Raw genomic sequence first — 17,214 nt, 5'->3', positions numbered from 1 at the left:
ATTAACCAGGGTGGGGGAGTTTTTAGATTTGAAGGATAGAGGTCAGGAATTTGCAGTTGCAGATCTTTTAAATTTCTTCGGACTCTTTCATAGAAAGGTGGATCGAACTTACTTTTTTTATAAGCTTCTACATACCGGTCCGTAAATGTATTTCGAAACACTGGGTGGAATTTGTTACTGGCAACTGAAGATGCATACGAAAGGCTTAGATACTTCCTTCGTAGGGTAAGAGGTGGTTCTCCTGTAAGACATTGGAGATTCTTAACGGGTGTGGTTCTAAATGCACCTGTGGCGATCCGAAGTGCTGTGTTTTGAATGATTTCAAGTTGATTGGTAACGTGTTTTTTAGCCGAGTCATATACAATAGCCCCATAATCTATTTTTTATCTAACAAGTGACTTGTAAATATTTAATAATGTGGTTTCGTCGGTTCCCCATTTTTTATTTGATAATGTTTTCATTACGTTTAATCCACTTTGGCAAGACTTTTTTATTTCTGAAATATGATGTTTCCATGTTAGTTTTTGGTCGAATACCATTCCGAGAAAATTAATTTTGTCTGAGAATGCCAGCGGCTTGCCACACAGCTTTAGTGTAGTTCTTTGCATCCGGTGCCTTCTTGAGAAAATCATGCATCTTGTTTTTAGTGTGGAGAATTGTACACCTACTGATGTAGACCATATCTCTAGTTTGTAAATGGATTCTTGTAAGTGTTTTTGAATCATTTTTATATTCTTGCCCTTTGCAAATAGAACCAGATCATCGGCATATAGTCTTCCCTTAACTAGCGGGGAGCAATGATCCAGTATATCGTTGATAGCGACAAGAAAGAGAGTTGGGCTCATAACTGATCCCTGAGGTGTTCCGTTTTCCTGAATTCTTTTTGTTGAAGTGGAATTATCGGCGCGCACAGAGAAAGCTCTTGACTGAAGAAAGTTTTCTATGAATCTTAGCATATTACCCCTGATTCCCCATTTATGTAATTTTGATATAATGTTAAACCTCCAAACTGTATCGTACGCCTTGGTAATATCGAAAAACACTGCGATGGTTTCTTGATTAGTTGCAAAACCCTCGTGTATCTCTGATTCTAAATCTAATAGATTATCTACGCATGATCTATTTTGACGGAAGCCACTTTGCTGTGGAATTAAATGTTTTTCTTGTTCTAAGTACCACAATAGTCTTTTGTTTATAATTTTTTCTAGAACTTTGCAGGATACATTAGTGAGTGATATAGGACGGTACGAGTCTACCTTTGTTCTGTCTTTGTTGGGCTTGAGCAGAGGAATTATAATGCTGTCCGACCATACAGATGGAAAGACCTGATTTGTCCATATAAAATTGTATAATTTTAGCAGCCAAGACATTCCACTTTCTGGTAGGTTTAACAAAAAAATTAATGGTATGCCGTCTGGACCTGGAGCGGAGTTTTTAGTTGACATTAGGGCATCCCTTAGTTCTTGCATTGTAATTGGCACATTTAGTATATTATCATCTTGAGAGTAGTATTCCAACTTCGTTTTTTCTATGCTTTGTTTCTTGAGCTTAAATTCCGGTGAATAGTTATCGTTACTTGAATTTGACTCAAATTCACCGGCGAATAGCTCCGCAATTTCTTTTCGGTCGCTTATAATTTTGTTATCTTTTGCCAGGAAAGGTATTTTATTTGAACATTTTTTCCAGATATTTTCCTTATATTTTGCCACACTTTACTTGCTGGGGTAGAACTATTTATACTTGCAACGAATTTTTGCCATGATGTTTTCCTGCATTTTTTGAGAATATATCTAGCTTCTGCTCGACGTTTTTTGTATTCTACCATATTTTCACTAGTTTTGTGATGATTATACCTATTGAAGGCTCTTTTATACGTTTTTACGGCTTCTTTGCATTCTGTGGTCCACCATGGTAAAGGTTTATGATATTTTAGTGTTTTTGTTTTTCCAATATGATTTGCTGCTGCTTTTTTAATTATTGATATGAAGGTATCTAGGTCTTTATCTATGTCATTAGAGTAATATCTTTTATGTTGTTTATTTCATTTTGTATGTATTTTGTAAAGTTCTCCCAGTCTGCATTTTTTGTATTCCATTTCGATGGGGTTGTGGTAATATTGTTATTTTTTTGTTGTGGAAACGTAATTTTAATGGGATAGTGATCACTTCCGTATAGGTACGGGATAACGTCCCATTCTAGTGTTGGGGATAACATTGGATCACATAAAGATATGTCGATGGCCGACTGACTACCCGTTTGAATACTAAATCTGGTGGGTCTACCATCGTTTAACAAATTAAGATTTTGTGAGGTCATACAAAATTCCACAATCTTGCCTCTAGCGTTAGTTTTTGTTGAACCCCACATAGGATTGTGTGAATTAAAATCGCCTAAAATAATGCGGGGGCTGGGGATTTGTTGCAGTAGATTATCAAAATCTTCTTGGACTATAATTTGATCAGGAGGTAAATATATGTTGCAAATATTGATTGTTTGTTCCATGTTTACTGTAATCGCTACTGCTTCAAAGCTATGTGTGTTGATTTGTAATTGCTGGGCTTCATATTGTTTATCGACGTAAATAGCAACCCCTCCGCTAGATATGTCTGTGGTTGGTTGTTTATCTATATCGTTATTATTATTTTGTGTATTTGGTGCTATGTTATGGGTTAGAGGTTGGGAAGGTGAAGATTTTTCATTTACTTGTACAGTTGTCATGATAGGGATTTCATTTGGTGAGGTAGGGATGTTGGTATTGTTTGTAGGCTCTTGACTTACTGCAGTTAAGCAATTGTTTGAGAAATGACCTGTTTGATTACACTTTGAACACAGCTGGCTTTCATGAGACAAAAAAAATACGATATGATATGTTATCATGAGATAATAAAATCGAGTCTGGGACCGTATTGTTGGGAGGTGATATATAGATGTAACGACGAAAACTAAGAATGTGTTTATACTCAGGGTTGGTTGTCCCAATTCTGAGAAAATTTAAAGGAGATACTAAGTTATAGCCTTGTTCTCGGAGTTCTTGTTCTATACAATCATGTGGGATAGATGGACACACATTAGATAATAATAAGCGTTGGCTTGGAGTAATGTATCTGCGAGTTTGAATTTGTTCTGAATTTACTGTAATTATTCCATTGTCAGTGTTCATGAATTCATCGACCTTTGCCACACTGGATAGATAAACACATATTCTATTGTTAGATATCCTAGACGAGAAAAGTATATTTTTCGGACTAATTTTCGTTCCGATGGATATAAGATATTCTTCTAGTTTTATTCCATTAAGGGAGTTGAAAATTATAGCTTGATTTTTTAAAGGGAATTTCGGTTGGGTAAGAGCTCTTGAGTAACTTTGTTGTTGATTGTTAGTATTGTTGACAGTAATAATTGCAGCATTATTTTGAAGTTCCATTATTTCCAAATAACTATTTGTACCCCCTCAGGCCGGACCTGCCTTGAAGCAAATCAGACTGATAAGAGGCACGAAAACTAATTAATAAGAAACCTGTCTTTGTTTTTATTTCTTACTTTAGTAGATTGTTTATTTACTTCAAAATAAAATAATAATTGTGCATCTTACTTTAGTTTTAAAGATGCAAAGAGACTGCACTCACTACTACTTATCACTACATACTTATTTGATTAGGAAAATTAACTATAAGTAGATAAAAATTATGAATAATTATTTTAAACTTGGTAAAATTAAAAATTCAATTATCACTAATTGCTATAACTGATAGCGTGTTTACACTTCGATTGCTCGATCGATTCTCAAATTTTTTTTTTTTTTTTTTATTTTTAAGGATCACTTTTGGATTATAAATGAATATTATTATCGTTGAGTAAATGGGCTAAACCAACGCTTGTATAGTAGTTGTCCGTTACTAATGTTCTACCACTTTTAAGAAGAGGTTGTTACAACTTGGCTGGAAACAGGCTGATCAATTGGTCTACTTTGCTTTCCAGCGTAGATTTTTATGTTGAATGTATATCCTCCTGTCCACAAAACTTAAATATTTTTATCCCGTATTTGTATCGTTTGCCCGGTATATACTGTAAAAATGATAACCTTTCATGAAATGGAACCATCGACTGTTCTATTGTTGAATGTTGTTTTATGAACCCAAATTGGTGTGATGGTATTAGTTTTTTGTGTTCTAGTATAGGCATTAGCCAAAATCAAAAGTCAGCTTTTCAAAAATTTTGAAAACCACTGGAAGAAGACTAATAAGACGGTAGAACTGTACATTTTCTGGTTCTTTTCCTTGCTTTAGTATTATTGTTATCTATGATAATTTCCATTGTGCTCATTATAGAAATTGCTCATTATATAACGGTGTCAGAAATTGGAAGCCTTTCTGTGGGAGTTGCTGAAGCTTAGTTTTTCCAGTAATAAGCTCGTATCCTGTGGCCGTTTTTGGATCCATGTTTTTATAATATTTTTAATTTCATTTTTTGTGAATATTTTTTCAGGAAGTTCTAGTTGATAAGATTTTGCTAGTTATGAAATAATATCTTCTTCAGTTTGCAGTGAGTATTTTTGGTCATTTGGCGTAAAATCTTTTTTAAGGTGTTAAAAATTTTTCGGCTTTTTCTAGTGGACTTTTCGCCCATTTTCCTGTTTTTGTTCTTACTGTTAGAATTGTATAGTTCTGCCTTCGTAAGCTCATTATAGCCGAGTAGTCAGTGGCTTGCATCTAGTTTTTGTAAGTATTCCCGAAAATTGCATTTTTTCTGCTATTATCAATTTTTAGTTCTTTTTGTGTTTTACTGAGGTCTGTTTAAACAATAATCTTAATTTTCTAATTTTACCTATAAATTTGTAATATATTTTAATTTATTTAAACAGTTATAGTTCTTCTGGTAAAACTAGATCATTTGCAAAACACTATAACGATATTTTCATAATGTAAACATTTTACATTATGAAATTATCGTTGCTCGGGCCAAAGATACAAGTTGTTTACTTTTTTCATGAATTGCTATTTTATATTGTAAGCTTATAGATTGGGGTTGAACTCTTTTGTGTACGTAGTACCAACATTAAGTTGGTATTCTTAGGTCTCTAATTGTCGTAAACATCTCCCATCTATTTTCCGAGTCATAGGGTGATAGGGTCCTTGTAGTTGATAAACATGTGGTGATTATCTATGCCATACTTCAGTGTTTCTTTCTAAAGTTTATCTGAGAGTAGAAATCTGATAAATTGTCGATTACCACCAACCTGGTATTTTTTAGAATAGTACGGTAAAAAATTGGTGGGATTTCTCTCTGTCCATTGGTTTTGCCAAAATGTTTCGAGTGTTATTACGTAGTCATCTTAATAAGAAATTTTAAAAATACTCAATTTACTATTTTTACTGAGAATTAACCACTTTAGTTTAATTAATGTTAACTCCCAGAAAAAATAGTAAATTAGATAAATAAACATTTATATAATTATATAAATAAACATATACACAAATGAATGAATAATTACATATTTTTAATTTTTTAGGATTCTGGAGCTCCAGTGTTGACTGACGATGTGTCCCTTCAAGTATTCATGGACCACCTAAAGAAATTGGCAGTTTCGTCTACAGCCTAATACATATAATTAGAAATATTTGACATAATACAATTTTTGAATTCGATTCTATATTATATTTTAAGCTTAATTTTTTTGTATATTTATTCCATAGATAGTATATATATTTGGTAATGTGATACAATAAATTTGTGTTTTCCAGACCTTGCAATTTTAAAAGAATAAATTATAATACCTGTATTTTAAATAGCATTTATTCTATAACAATTAAAAGTTTCCAAAACTATGATTATAATACTGCAAGGATAATGAACTCTGCCCAATTAAAAGTTATTTATTATAAAAGCAATATTAAAAATAATTTTATGAAAGCATTTTGGTGACAAGCAGTCTTGTATGTTGGTTTGCAGAGGAAGTAGAATGTAAAAAAGCAGATTTTCAGTTTATGGATATAACAAACCTGAAGACATATTCTTTTAAAAAATACTATTATCACCCAATAACAAACTGCTAAATAAAACGAGAAGGGAAAGCTCTTCACCACACTACACAAGACCAATATTTACAATGGAAAGAGACAAGAGGACATTATTATGTACTAGTTTATATAGGATAGCTCATAAAACTAACGATATATACATAAGAAAGGTAGCAAAGAAGATATTAAAAATTACAGACCTTACCAATCGTATACAAGATATTCACAAATATCATCAACAACAGATTAATAAATGCATTAGATGCTGCACAGCCGAGAGAACAAGCTGGCTTCAGTACCATAGATCATATTCATGCACTTCGAGAATTAATGAGTAAATTTAAAGAATATGAAATACCGCTAGCATTAACTTTCATAGATTTCGAGAATGCTTTCGATTCTAGATATCTCAAGGCAGTAATAGAAGCTTTGGCCAACCAAGACATTGACAAACCGTACATAGAAACTTTAGCAAATATATACAGACAAGCAAAAGCTATGGTAAAAATTTATGAAATCACTCCAGAATTTCCCACTACCAGAGGCGTCCGACAAGGAGACGCAATATGACCAAAGCTCTTTGGTGATATATTATAAGAACTTATAAGCGACCTAAATGCAGCTAGCAATCAAGTTGGCCTAAAAATGAACTTGACAAAAACAAAAACCATGTACAACGAGCTAGTGGATGTCCAAGATCTAATAATAAACAACACTGCACTTGAGACAGTAGACGAATATGTATACCTGGGACAATTAATACATAAATCTGGCTCCTTACTTCCAGAAATCAACAGACGAAGAGAAGATACCAATCAACCTGAAGAAAAAAGCATTCGATCAGTGTATACTATCAATCATGACATACTGCTGCGAAACTTAGACACTGCAGAAAGAGATAATATCGAAACTCAAAGGTCAATGGAGCGATGCATGTTAGGTATATCAAAGAGAGATCGAAAAAGAATAGAATGGGTGAGACACAAAACCATGGTTACTGATGTAATCCATAAAATTAAATCTTTAAAGTGGCAGTGGGCGGGACATTTAGCGACAAGAACTGACCTGGTGGTCCACTAGAATTACACTGTCGTATCCAAGAGGCGTCAAGAGACCAAAAAGACGTCCACATTTAAGATGGGACTATGACATAAGGAAACAAGTCGGTACAACATGCCACAGAAAAGCGAATTTTAGACTATCGTGGGCAGATATGAAGAATGACTAATTATGTATATGTATGTATAATGGAGGATATCTGGAGTGCAGTCTGTTTATTTCGATATCAAGCTTATGGTGGATGGGTAGTTGATGGTTAGCCTCAATTTTTTGATATCTCTGAGACTTCTTCGCAGTTTCGGCGGTGGAATTGTCTGGTTTAATTAGGTGTCAATAATCAATCTTCGTGTGTTTGCTATTGAGCCATACCGGGGAAGCATATTCAGCCGCCGAGTATAGAAGTCCGAGAGCGGATGACCTGAGTACGGAGGCTGAGGACCCTCATGTGGTGCCACATAGCTTTTGGACTATATTATTTCGCGTTTTCAGTTTTGCTGTCGTTTTTTGTAGGTGTTCTTTAAAATTTAGTTCTATCCAGAGTCAGTCCAAGATATTTTGGTGTTAAGTTATAAGTGAGCAGACTGTTTTCTAAGTAAACGGGAGTTTTTTGTTGGCTTGGCCATTATTCAGATGGAAACAGCACACTTCGGTTTTCGTTGCATTGGGCCATAACCTCCATTTGCGAAAATATTCTCTAATAACGGCAAGGTCATCCGTTAGTACTGTTTCCATAACATCCATGTCTTGCTGCAATGGCCCAAATTTCTGCGAAGTTGTCCCAGGTAGGTCCGCGATGTCTAGATTAAACAATAAGGGTGCCAAAACAGTGGCACTTCATTGCTGAGCTTCATTTGGACAATGTTAAAGTTGCCCATTGTGACTTGAAACGGTCTGTTGGTGAGCATTCTATCAATGAGTTTAGTTACCCTTTGACACGGATTAGTTTGGAGATTAGTCTTTGTCTCCAGACAGTATTGTATGCAGCTGATAGGTCAATGAAAGCAACGGATGTTTTTTGCTTTCTTTGAAAACCTGCTTCAATATGTTTTGTTAGGGATATGATCTGATCTGTGCAGCTACGGTTAGGTCTGAACCCTGCACAATAGGTATTAAAATATGATTCTACTAATTCTGTTGTAAATTAAGCATTCCAACTGTTTATAGACACAGTTCAGCAGTGCAACTTAAAAACTTGCCTACTTAGAGATTTGACATGGGAAATTTTTTCAGAAAAAAAAGATACACAAAATGGTATATGCTAAATTAAAATCGGTTAATAAAAAAAAAGTTGTTGCAAAATGAACAACAAAATCGCTGATTTTGAATTTTGTTAATAATTTTTTTATTATTAATTAAAATTTGTTTAACTGTACCTGAACCTAAGGGACTTATCGTGTTTGAATTGTGCGCAAAAGTGTGCCAGATCGGTTGAATAGTTTTTGCGAAATTTAATTTGTTTGTAAGATTTTTTGAAAAATGAGCTAATTTCTAAGGCCAATCCAGATAATTTGATTGAATGTATCTCAATAATCCGGTGATTATTTTCTTTGTTAAGACGTATATTAATTACCTATGGGAAAAAAAGTTTAAAAAGATTACATTTATGTACACAAAATGATTTATTAATTAAAAAATAACAATTTTAAAGCTTATAAACATCTACAATAACTCCGTAGAATTTAGTTCATTAGATGGCAAAAAATATTCGGAAAGCTGGGTAAAAACACATCTTTTAGAAAAAAAAGTTCCTACGATCTCTAGAAGTAAGATAGTCCTTTTTTTAAATCACTGTTACGACAATATTAAGGGCTGAAATTAACCAATCTCTTATGAGAAAGGTCAAAGTTTTTAACAAAAATTTTAGCAAACAAAATTATTGAAAACTGTTTAAACAGGGATGTTGTAAACAAAGAGTACTTTTCTTCCGACTAGAGCAAAAGGAGTTGAGTTAGCCGCTCTTCAAAAAATATAAGACAGTTTCAAGATAGAGCAATCAAAAAAAAACTGCCATATCTCGGGTTTGCTCTTTCTTTTTTTGAACTGGGGTGTATAAACATCGAAGTTGCCTTATTTTTCTATTGAGCTTAAAGGCTACTCTTGAATATTTTCTGCATCTGAATGAAGGCTTTTCTGTTTTTCCATTTCTACATCTTCATTTTCGTTGAGTTTTCGCATTTATCATTGACATTGATTCCCAAATAAGTATATGATTTGATTATTTCTATTTGTTTCCGGTTTATTTCTATTTTTCAGGTTGGTGTGTTGTCAATCCTCATATATTTAATTTTTTAAATATTAAGATTCGGTTCGATTCAATTTATTAAACGCCAGGTTAGTTTTCTTTCGCGTACAATACGAGAACTGCAGCCACTGAAAATCCTATTAAAAAAGAACAGCGACCAACTCCTTCCGTTGAAGGTATTTTTTAGTCTATCATGTACTTTTCAGATAGTTTTTTTATTTTGTAAGACGGGTCTGTGGCGTGGATGTCGTTTACTTGTACCACTTGTTATATCCCTGTGGACCGCTGGGTATTGATGTTATTTTCAGAACCCCAAAGCTATTGGACTGTTACATAATCCTCATCCAGGCCTTTCATTCTTGCTGGAATGTTTGCCGCTCTTGGCGGCATTTCAATATTCTTTTGATCCTTTCCATTGTTGTTGACATGATATAATTTTTTCTCTTTAGTAATTTTCAGATTTCTTGGTATATTTAATTATTTTCTGATATTTGCCAACTTCACTTCCCGTTACTGTTTGTTTCTTGTAGCAGCGAGAGTCTTATTTAATAGCCATACCTCGTATCTACATGAAAAGAATAGAAACATTGTGACAGTAAGTAGCAGCTATACCATCTTACTAATACTATGTATTCATATTGATTTGTGTTTACAGGTCAGGTAAGAAAAGGTTTTAAATAAAATCATAAGGCTAACAAAATATATTAACTCTATTCCCAAAATATTTACAAATGCATATTATCTAGAAGCTCTAAACAAACATCTATAGCTACACAGCTCTAATTTAAGAACCTTATGCTCATTTTTTGTTCTACATCTGTCCTTTGTAACGCTTTACAAAATTCTTCAAATGATATCATCTGGTCACCATCTTCATCAGCTTCGACTATAGTTCTTTCTGCAATACTGTTTAATTGTTCCTCACTTATATTTGTTCCAACCATCATATGCAAAATCGCAAGGAGTTCATCTTTAGAGATCATATTATCGTTATCAAGATCATACATTTTGAATGCAACTAAAAAATATGTACTATATAACCAACACATACTATCATATATATCAAGATAGTACAAATATACATTTATTAAGGATTTAAAAAGAAACAAAACTGTATTTCCCTTTTCGAACAGCATTTAACTAAACTAAATTTCAATAAGTGTTTCATTGCGTGTAAACAACGATACAATTATATTTTAATTGTTAAAGATGTTCAAAATTTATTTGCTCGTTTCAATAGTAACAGTATATTATACTGTTACTATTGAATCTATTGAATATTGTTATACTGATACTATTGAATATTGTTAATATTAAAGTGGTCTTACTATATAAGACCACTTTATATTTTTTTTCCTTTCTCGATTATTAGTTTTGATTGCATAGTATTAAAAATTATTGTAATCACTGAATACATAGTTGGTGAAAAAATAATAATATTAATTAAATTAATTAATAATTTAAACGATTGTCTAAGAATATTCAAAAACTAAACTAAATAACCATCTCTATTTTGCTGGAAAAATTGCTATTTGACGTCGGCGGCAACTAATACAGGCTCGGACCAGATTTACTATTTTGGTATTGAAGTGTATTTTGAATCGATTTTTTAGTAATGTTTTTGTCATTTTGATGGTTAAAGGACAATTTATGTTTATGGTGTTAATATTGAACTAGTAAAAATTATTTTTTTGTGCGTTTTAAAACTACTTAAATATTTATTTTTATCTGTATAACGACTTTAAACTATACACGTGATTACTGTTGCTGAAAACGAGAATGTCGTCCACTTATTCTGCTGATGAATTAGTTGATAATAGTAGAATACACGGAGTCCTTCTCGAAAACGAACTACAAGTAGTCCTCTTAGCGCTGAAGTGAAACAAATAATTTTAAATGTTTTTAAATATGAAATAATAGAAAATCCCAGGTTAGTATGTCGCCACTAACTCAATTCCGGCTTTACGATTGGCCAAATTGCAACCATAATTGGAGCCAATGGTATTGGCCGAAATTAAGCATAGGCTGTCGTGCAAGCTCCAATGGGAGAGCGCCATGAAGCACTTGACCTAATTAATTTCATATAAATATAGATGCACTACGGCCAAAAATTCGTTATGGTCTGGACAGGGATCCAGCAGAACCCTCTTGGCATTAGAGACCTTCTGGTAGATTTAGGTCCCAGAAACTCTGTTCTGTTTATTGCACCTAACCGCTATCCTTTTATTTCAGGATTTTTCTAAGTTCTCTAGCGAGACTTAGTACAATTTGGATTTAATTGTATTTAGAATAGTTTTCTTATTTGATTTATTTTGTATTTTCAGGGAATTTGAACTTAGAATAATTTCGTAATTATTGCTGTTTTATTTTTCTATTTCAGATTATTTTTCTAAATTCATAAACGAACTTAGAATAATTTTTCATATTTATTTATTTGGTATTTTTCTATGAATTTGGACTTAGCACTTTTTTTTCATTTTTACTTTTTTTCGCTTAATTAGTCTTAGGTGGTACTAACAACTTTCTCTTACATATTCTTAGTTCTAAGACTAATTAACACTTTATTTGCAAATTCTCAGTTTTAGAAACATTTATTTGCATCCATATCATATCTAGACTAGGCGGTCACAAGCACTTAGGTAAGTCATTTTTTTATGAAAAATACATAATCTCGCAAACTAACCAAATTTATGTAATACACCAACTGGAATAAACACCTATATACCGCTTATATATCAAAGTATTGTTACGAACATACTTTTGGCATGGCCCAGGTAACGGTTGCATTGCATCTCTAATACCCTTCGAGAACATCCGCGATGTATCGAGTGCGAGAGAGAATAACCGGTCACGTAGGCGAATTAGAGGTGGGACAACGCCAGAATATTCTAGAACATAGCAACTTTGTTATATATATATGTAACGTTTTTAGGAGTGAGTTAGTTGATAAGAGAGTACCGAACTGTAAACTTATAAATAAATATATGTATATAAATTCGAACCGCTCGTTTTATTTAATCACGCTACAGTGGTGTCACGGTGTGAGGATAATTGATTTATTTAAAAATAAATTCAGCAGTGACTTTTGAAAAAGACTTTTGAACATTTTAAAAAAGTCTGTCTTAACCGCTAAGTCAAATTTTCCAGTTGAACATAATAACTTAAGTCAGTTATTTTATTGTTTAATGATAATGCATTAATATGGATAGCACAGTTGAAAGGCTCATAAATAATATACAAATACATTATAAAAGAGAATATGTGCCTTTAAACTTTTTCACCAGAATCTTTAAACCTTCCCCTGTAAAATTTTTCTTATTTTCAATTTAAGACTTGTGTTTATTCCTTCCGGGTCTAGATATGTCCACGGACCGTGACCCTTACCTGCCCATGCCCCATACGTGTCCATTTCAGCTATGAATAGTGCGACTGGACCACCTTCCCTCATTCCTGCGTGTTCAGGCCAGCGAAAAGTAGTTGAAGATATTATAAAAAAAGTGGCGAGTAAATTTGGAGTTTGTGATCGAAATGTATTTACGGTGATTAAGGAATATAACACTAATCATCAAATGGACCAAACATCCAATTAGAAGATAGGTTCATATTTTTTTTATGAGAAACGAAATACTCACCATGGATAGGAAAGGAGGTGAATGATGATACTGGTTTGTCAAATTCTATAAAAACCACAATTTATTGAATATTAAAAAAAAAGTTAATTTTCAATATCAACGCAGGGGAAAAAACGCCCTTTTATTAGACAGAGACGACATTGTGATGTGGCGACAAGAATATCTTCAACAGATAAGGACTTTAGAGAAGAGAAGTGCAAAATTTATTATCTGAATGAGACATGGTTGAACGCTGAGCATACATCTAAAATTTGGTTAGACTATACTCAAATCATCCAAACAAGCTTTTTTGGATGGATTAATAACGGGATTAAAAATCCTTCAAGTAATTTTAATTTTCCTTCAAATCTTAAAAGTTACAAATATTTAAATTTTTAGGAAAAAGTAAGACTTAATTATTTGTCACATTAGCAGCGAGAATGGGATTGTTCCAAATGCCCTCTGAGCATTTGATCGAATAAGTCTGAGGTAATAACCAACAAGAGATGGTCAGATCCAGATTCAGAGACAGGTCAATTTTTTGAAAATTGTAGAAAATTGGCTTCGTTTCAAAAATATAAAATTTGATGTACATATGCTTAAAGTACAGCTTCTTTCAATCATCTTTTCATAGAACTCATCTGGGCAAGTATTAAAAATTATAGTGCAGAAGAAGGAGAAGTAGAAAAGGAAATGGGGCAGCTGAACACAATGAAATATGTAATTTAAGCACATGTTGAACCAGTTGTTATAAATTTTGATGATAGTGACATATTATCCAATTCATCAGAATAATGTTTAAAAGTAGCTGAGATCTCAATCTCTGTCATATATTTACGCTGGCCTCAAATGGATTATGAATTACTCTGTATTTTTATTCCAAAAAACTATCCGTTTTGCAATATTTAAACTTTTCGGAATCGTACAAACAACTATAACAAAAATTATAAATAAAACTTATATTTTTTGTAAACACCCTGCATACAAAATTTGTTGGCCGTTTTGAGATAAAAAAAATAATTTTTTGGCATTTTCGCATATAAATGGTTCCTATTGTCAGATATCAACTAAAAACAAACAGATTGTTTGTCTTGCATTTTTGCAAAATTAAAATATAAATTTCGTACAAATAAAAGATAATACTGGCAAAACTAAAAGATAATCTAAAATGCGGTCCTGTTAGAGACCTACACCTGCTAATGTTTATGTCTCCTGCATAGCTTATTGAATTTTAGTATAGTTAAATGATAAATACACTAAAAATATTAATATCAATCCAACTACTAAATTATTGAGGTTTGAGTATCGAAATTATGAGGTTTTATCTTTCTTACAAGGGCTTACATTATAAATAATAGTAATAAAAGTCCTTGAAAAAAGCATACTATAAAATTATATTTAACCTCTAAATCTCTAATGATTATTGATAAGTTGTACTTGTAATTTTTCAAATCCTATGAAACGACATGCAGTTTTATGTGCTTTTGTGTGTGTGTGGGGAAGAGAAATATTTTAAGATTAACCATCTAAATAGTAATGTATAAAAATGTGAAATAAAGAAATTCGTTAAAAAATACAGTCATTAACGATATATACAGATATTTTACAGGATCATTATTTACTTTAAAATCATTCTCATTTAAACACTAATATAATTGAATTGAAATTCACTTTGTTAGAAAAATAATTTAAGTGTTTAGAAAATACTTATGGTATGATAACTGACGATTTATGGAAAGTGGACAAAAAACTGAGAGAGAAAACATGATTTCTTCATTATTAGAGACAATCCTTTGAATTTTACAGAGACATGTTATCTACAGAATTATTACTGAACACTTTTAACTCTCAAAAATCCTGCTGAAAATGAATACCAAAAATGTTGACTGACACACACCCATGTGTGTACCTTATACCCAAAACAAAACAATAATCTTGGAATGGTAACATTTTTGTGCATGATATTTTTCATGTATGTCTAATCATTTTCGGTCCTTATTATCATTCTTTCTCTGTTCATTACAATACTGTTTGTATTTGGTATTATTCTTCTTACCTGACATTACACAGCTATTCACCTCCTTAGCTTTGTTTCTGCCTCCTTTTTATTACAAGTAAATTTAATGTCTTAGACACATACCTTATGGTACAAATGGCACCAGATGTGTCAAACAATTATTGCTATATTTTTGAGACTCTTTTTACAAAATCTGATGTGATGCTGATCACATTCTAATAAAGATACTAATACTACTATTATCAAACTGTTCTATAGTGTTTTAAAATGATAAAAAAATAGAGTGCTTGAGTAGAGGGTCAAATCCAAGATTTTTTAGATTATGAGACGTAAAGTAATGTAACAACACAACAACCACTTGTTATAGTTTAATTTTTATTCCATAAAGTGATTATTAATGTCGAATTTCGTAACAAATTTAAAGAGATGTAAGTGTATGTGAGAGAAATATTTTAAATTTTTTGAAATAAAAATGGATTTTCTATGAAATGAAGCAGAAATAATCTTTGATTTTTAGCAGTATACAAACCCTGAGATAATATTATTTTTAATATAGGAGCAGAAAAAACCCTTTTATATTTTACAAGTGATTATTCCAGTTTGATTGTTAGTTTTCCAATATGACAAACAATGAAATATTTCAAAATTACTCATTTTCTACAATAAATTAACATATTTAATATTTTAGTATGGGTATTGGTGCTGTTTGTTGGGGATGACACTATTGATATACAAAATTAAAATTTATGGATAACAAGTAATAATAACAACTTACACCTTAATTTTTCTTCTCTTGTATTCAATCTATTTTCTTTATTCTTTTTGATAGGTATAAAGTGAGCAAGGACTTGCATGAATTGTCTAAAATTGACTCTATCATTAAAGTCATCTCCTTGGAAAAAAGAATTTACAATGCGTTCCCCAAGGGGATTTATAGCCAACTCAGGTATTCGTAAAAAGTCATCTCTACTTAATGTTCCACAATCACCTCTATCCAATGAAGTAAATCTTGAATACAACCTTTCAATCTGATTGGGTGTAACTAAAAGTATAGAAAAGAAAATGAAAGTTATAAATTATCATAAATGGTGTATGAATACTACTATCCATTTAATAATTATAATTTACACTTTTAAGTTGCATTAAACTGCATTTAAGTTGTATTAAAAAATATCTATAAATTATACCAAATAATTGCAATTAAAAAAACTTTACAGTGTCCTGTATTCTCTAAACTATTGTTCAATATTTATTTTGAACATATCCTGGAATTGGTTCTAGGAGAGATTGCCGTCGTGAATTCCCTATTTGGATTTGAACACTTTCAGATATTCAAACATTCATTTGTAAGTAGCAGAAGATAAGGCAAGGAGATAGTAGTTTAACTAAGCGTCTATATTCTTTGGTTTAACATAGAAAATACTTAAATTATGCTCCTTAATGACAAACAAGTTCCTCCAAGTTATTTTATTGCCAATTAATAAGATATAGGTAAAAATCTAGCAAACTTACATCCAGTTTCATTCTGGATTTGTGCTATTTCTTCTTCGCGTAAGAGTAGCGACGATCTATTTCCCATGTTTATATAAGTATTTTATTTATTGAGAAAAGATGGAAACGGTATTAACACTAAACCACAGTATATTGCTAAAGAATAATACCAAACACTCTGCAAACAACCAAACTAACAAAACATAAAGACTTTATACTTTGACGTTTGACCTATGCACAGATGATCGTACATAAATTCAATAAATTATCTAAAATGTCAGTGTCACACGTTGAGTTAAGGCGGGTTGACACGATCCCAGAATCATTGGATTCCAACTTGGACGAAGTGGACTTATACAAGTGTACTTGTACCTCAAATAACCATTGTAAAGATGGCGGAAGTGATTGTGGAAGGTGTTCTAGTGGTTGTTGATACATGAGCTTGAAATCCAGAAGAAAGGAATAGAAAAGAAAAAATGGCGCACTTCTAGCATCCTTATTTTTATATTACTTTATCCGTACATTCCATAATGCTTCCTCAGCTTCGTTTAACTCCATGAATCTAACACTCTCCCTTTCAGACCATTTTCTTTTTGTGTTTACTTCTCGTTTTCGATTTTTCGACACCAACGCCATTTTAATTTTACAATACTACACTACTTGGATCCAAGGAAGTTGGCCAGCGTCCTACTTAACTTGGATCTTGGATACAAGTGTTGCTGTTGATGCAAGCAAAGAATAGATACAAGTGTACTTGGATGAACAGGTGACACGATC

The 17,214-nt window shown here is 32.2% G+C and overlaps 2 protein-coding genes and 1 long non-coding RNA gene across 3 annotated transcripts in view; 1 reads left to right on the top strand and 2 right to left on the bottom strand.

Moving 5' to 3' along the window:
- The window catches only part of Sec23 (transport protein Sec23), a 29,151-nt gene extending 23,365 nt beyond the window's left edge, over positions 1 to 5,786 (top strand). The window contains exon 11 of the mRNA XM_072523643.1: positions 5,510 to 5,786. Coding sequence (XP_072379744.1) covers positions 5,510 to 5,599 — 90 coding nt within the window. The 3' untranslated portion in view covers positions 5,600 to 5,786. The remainder of the gene's footprint in view (positions 1 to 5,509) is intronic.
- Positions 1 to 17,214, bottom strand: part of LOC140434997 (uncharacterized) — a 244,720-nt gene that overhangs the window by 117,257 nt on the left and 110,249 nt on the right. The gene's annotated exons all lie outside the window — the stretch shown is intronic.
- On the bottom strand, positions 10,005 to 16,691 carry elm (calcineurin like EF-hand protein 1 elm). Its single transcript, XM_072523642.1, has 3 exons — positions 16,459 to 16,691; positions 15,722 to 15,988; positions 10,005 to 10,336 (listed from the first exon to the last, which is right to left on the bottom strand). Exons 1-3 carry the CDS (start codon positions 16,523 to 16,525, stop codon positions 10,098 to 10,100), a joined length of 573 nt encoding a protein of 190 aa, XP_072379743.1. The 5' UTR covers positions 16,526 to 16,691; the 3' UTR covers positions 10,005 to 10,097.

This window comes from Diabrotica undecimpunctata, chromosome 2 (genome assembly GCF_040954645.1).
Source record: "Diabrotica undecimpunctata isolate CICGRU chromosome 2, icDiaUnde3, whole genome shotgun sequence".
Lineage (NCBI taxonomy): Eukaryota > Metazoa > Arthropoda > Insecta > Coleoptera > Chrysomelidae > Diabrotica > Diabrotica undecimpunctata.
Note: the sequence above shows the minus strand (reverse complement) of the source record. Positions and strands in the feature narration are given on the sequence as shown.

What these genes read in the sequence shown, in the direction of transcription:
- elm (XM_072523642.1), bottom strand. Translation starts at nt 16,525, where the DNA reads ATGGGAAATAGATCGTCGCTACTCTTACGCGAAGAAGAAATAGCACAA. An exon ending in AATCCAGAATGAAACTGGAT is followed by an intron (nt 15,989 to 16,458) that starts GTAAGTTTGCTA and finishes CTATACTTTTAG; the next exon opens with TTACACCCAATCAGATTGAA. An exon ending in AAGAGAAGAAAAATTAAGGT is followed by an intron (nt 10,337 to 15,721) that starts GTAAGTTGTTAT and finishes CATATTTTTTAG; the next exon opens with TTGCATTCAAAATGTATGAT.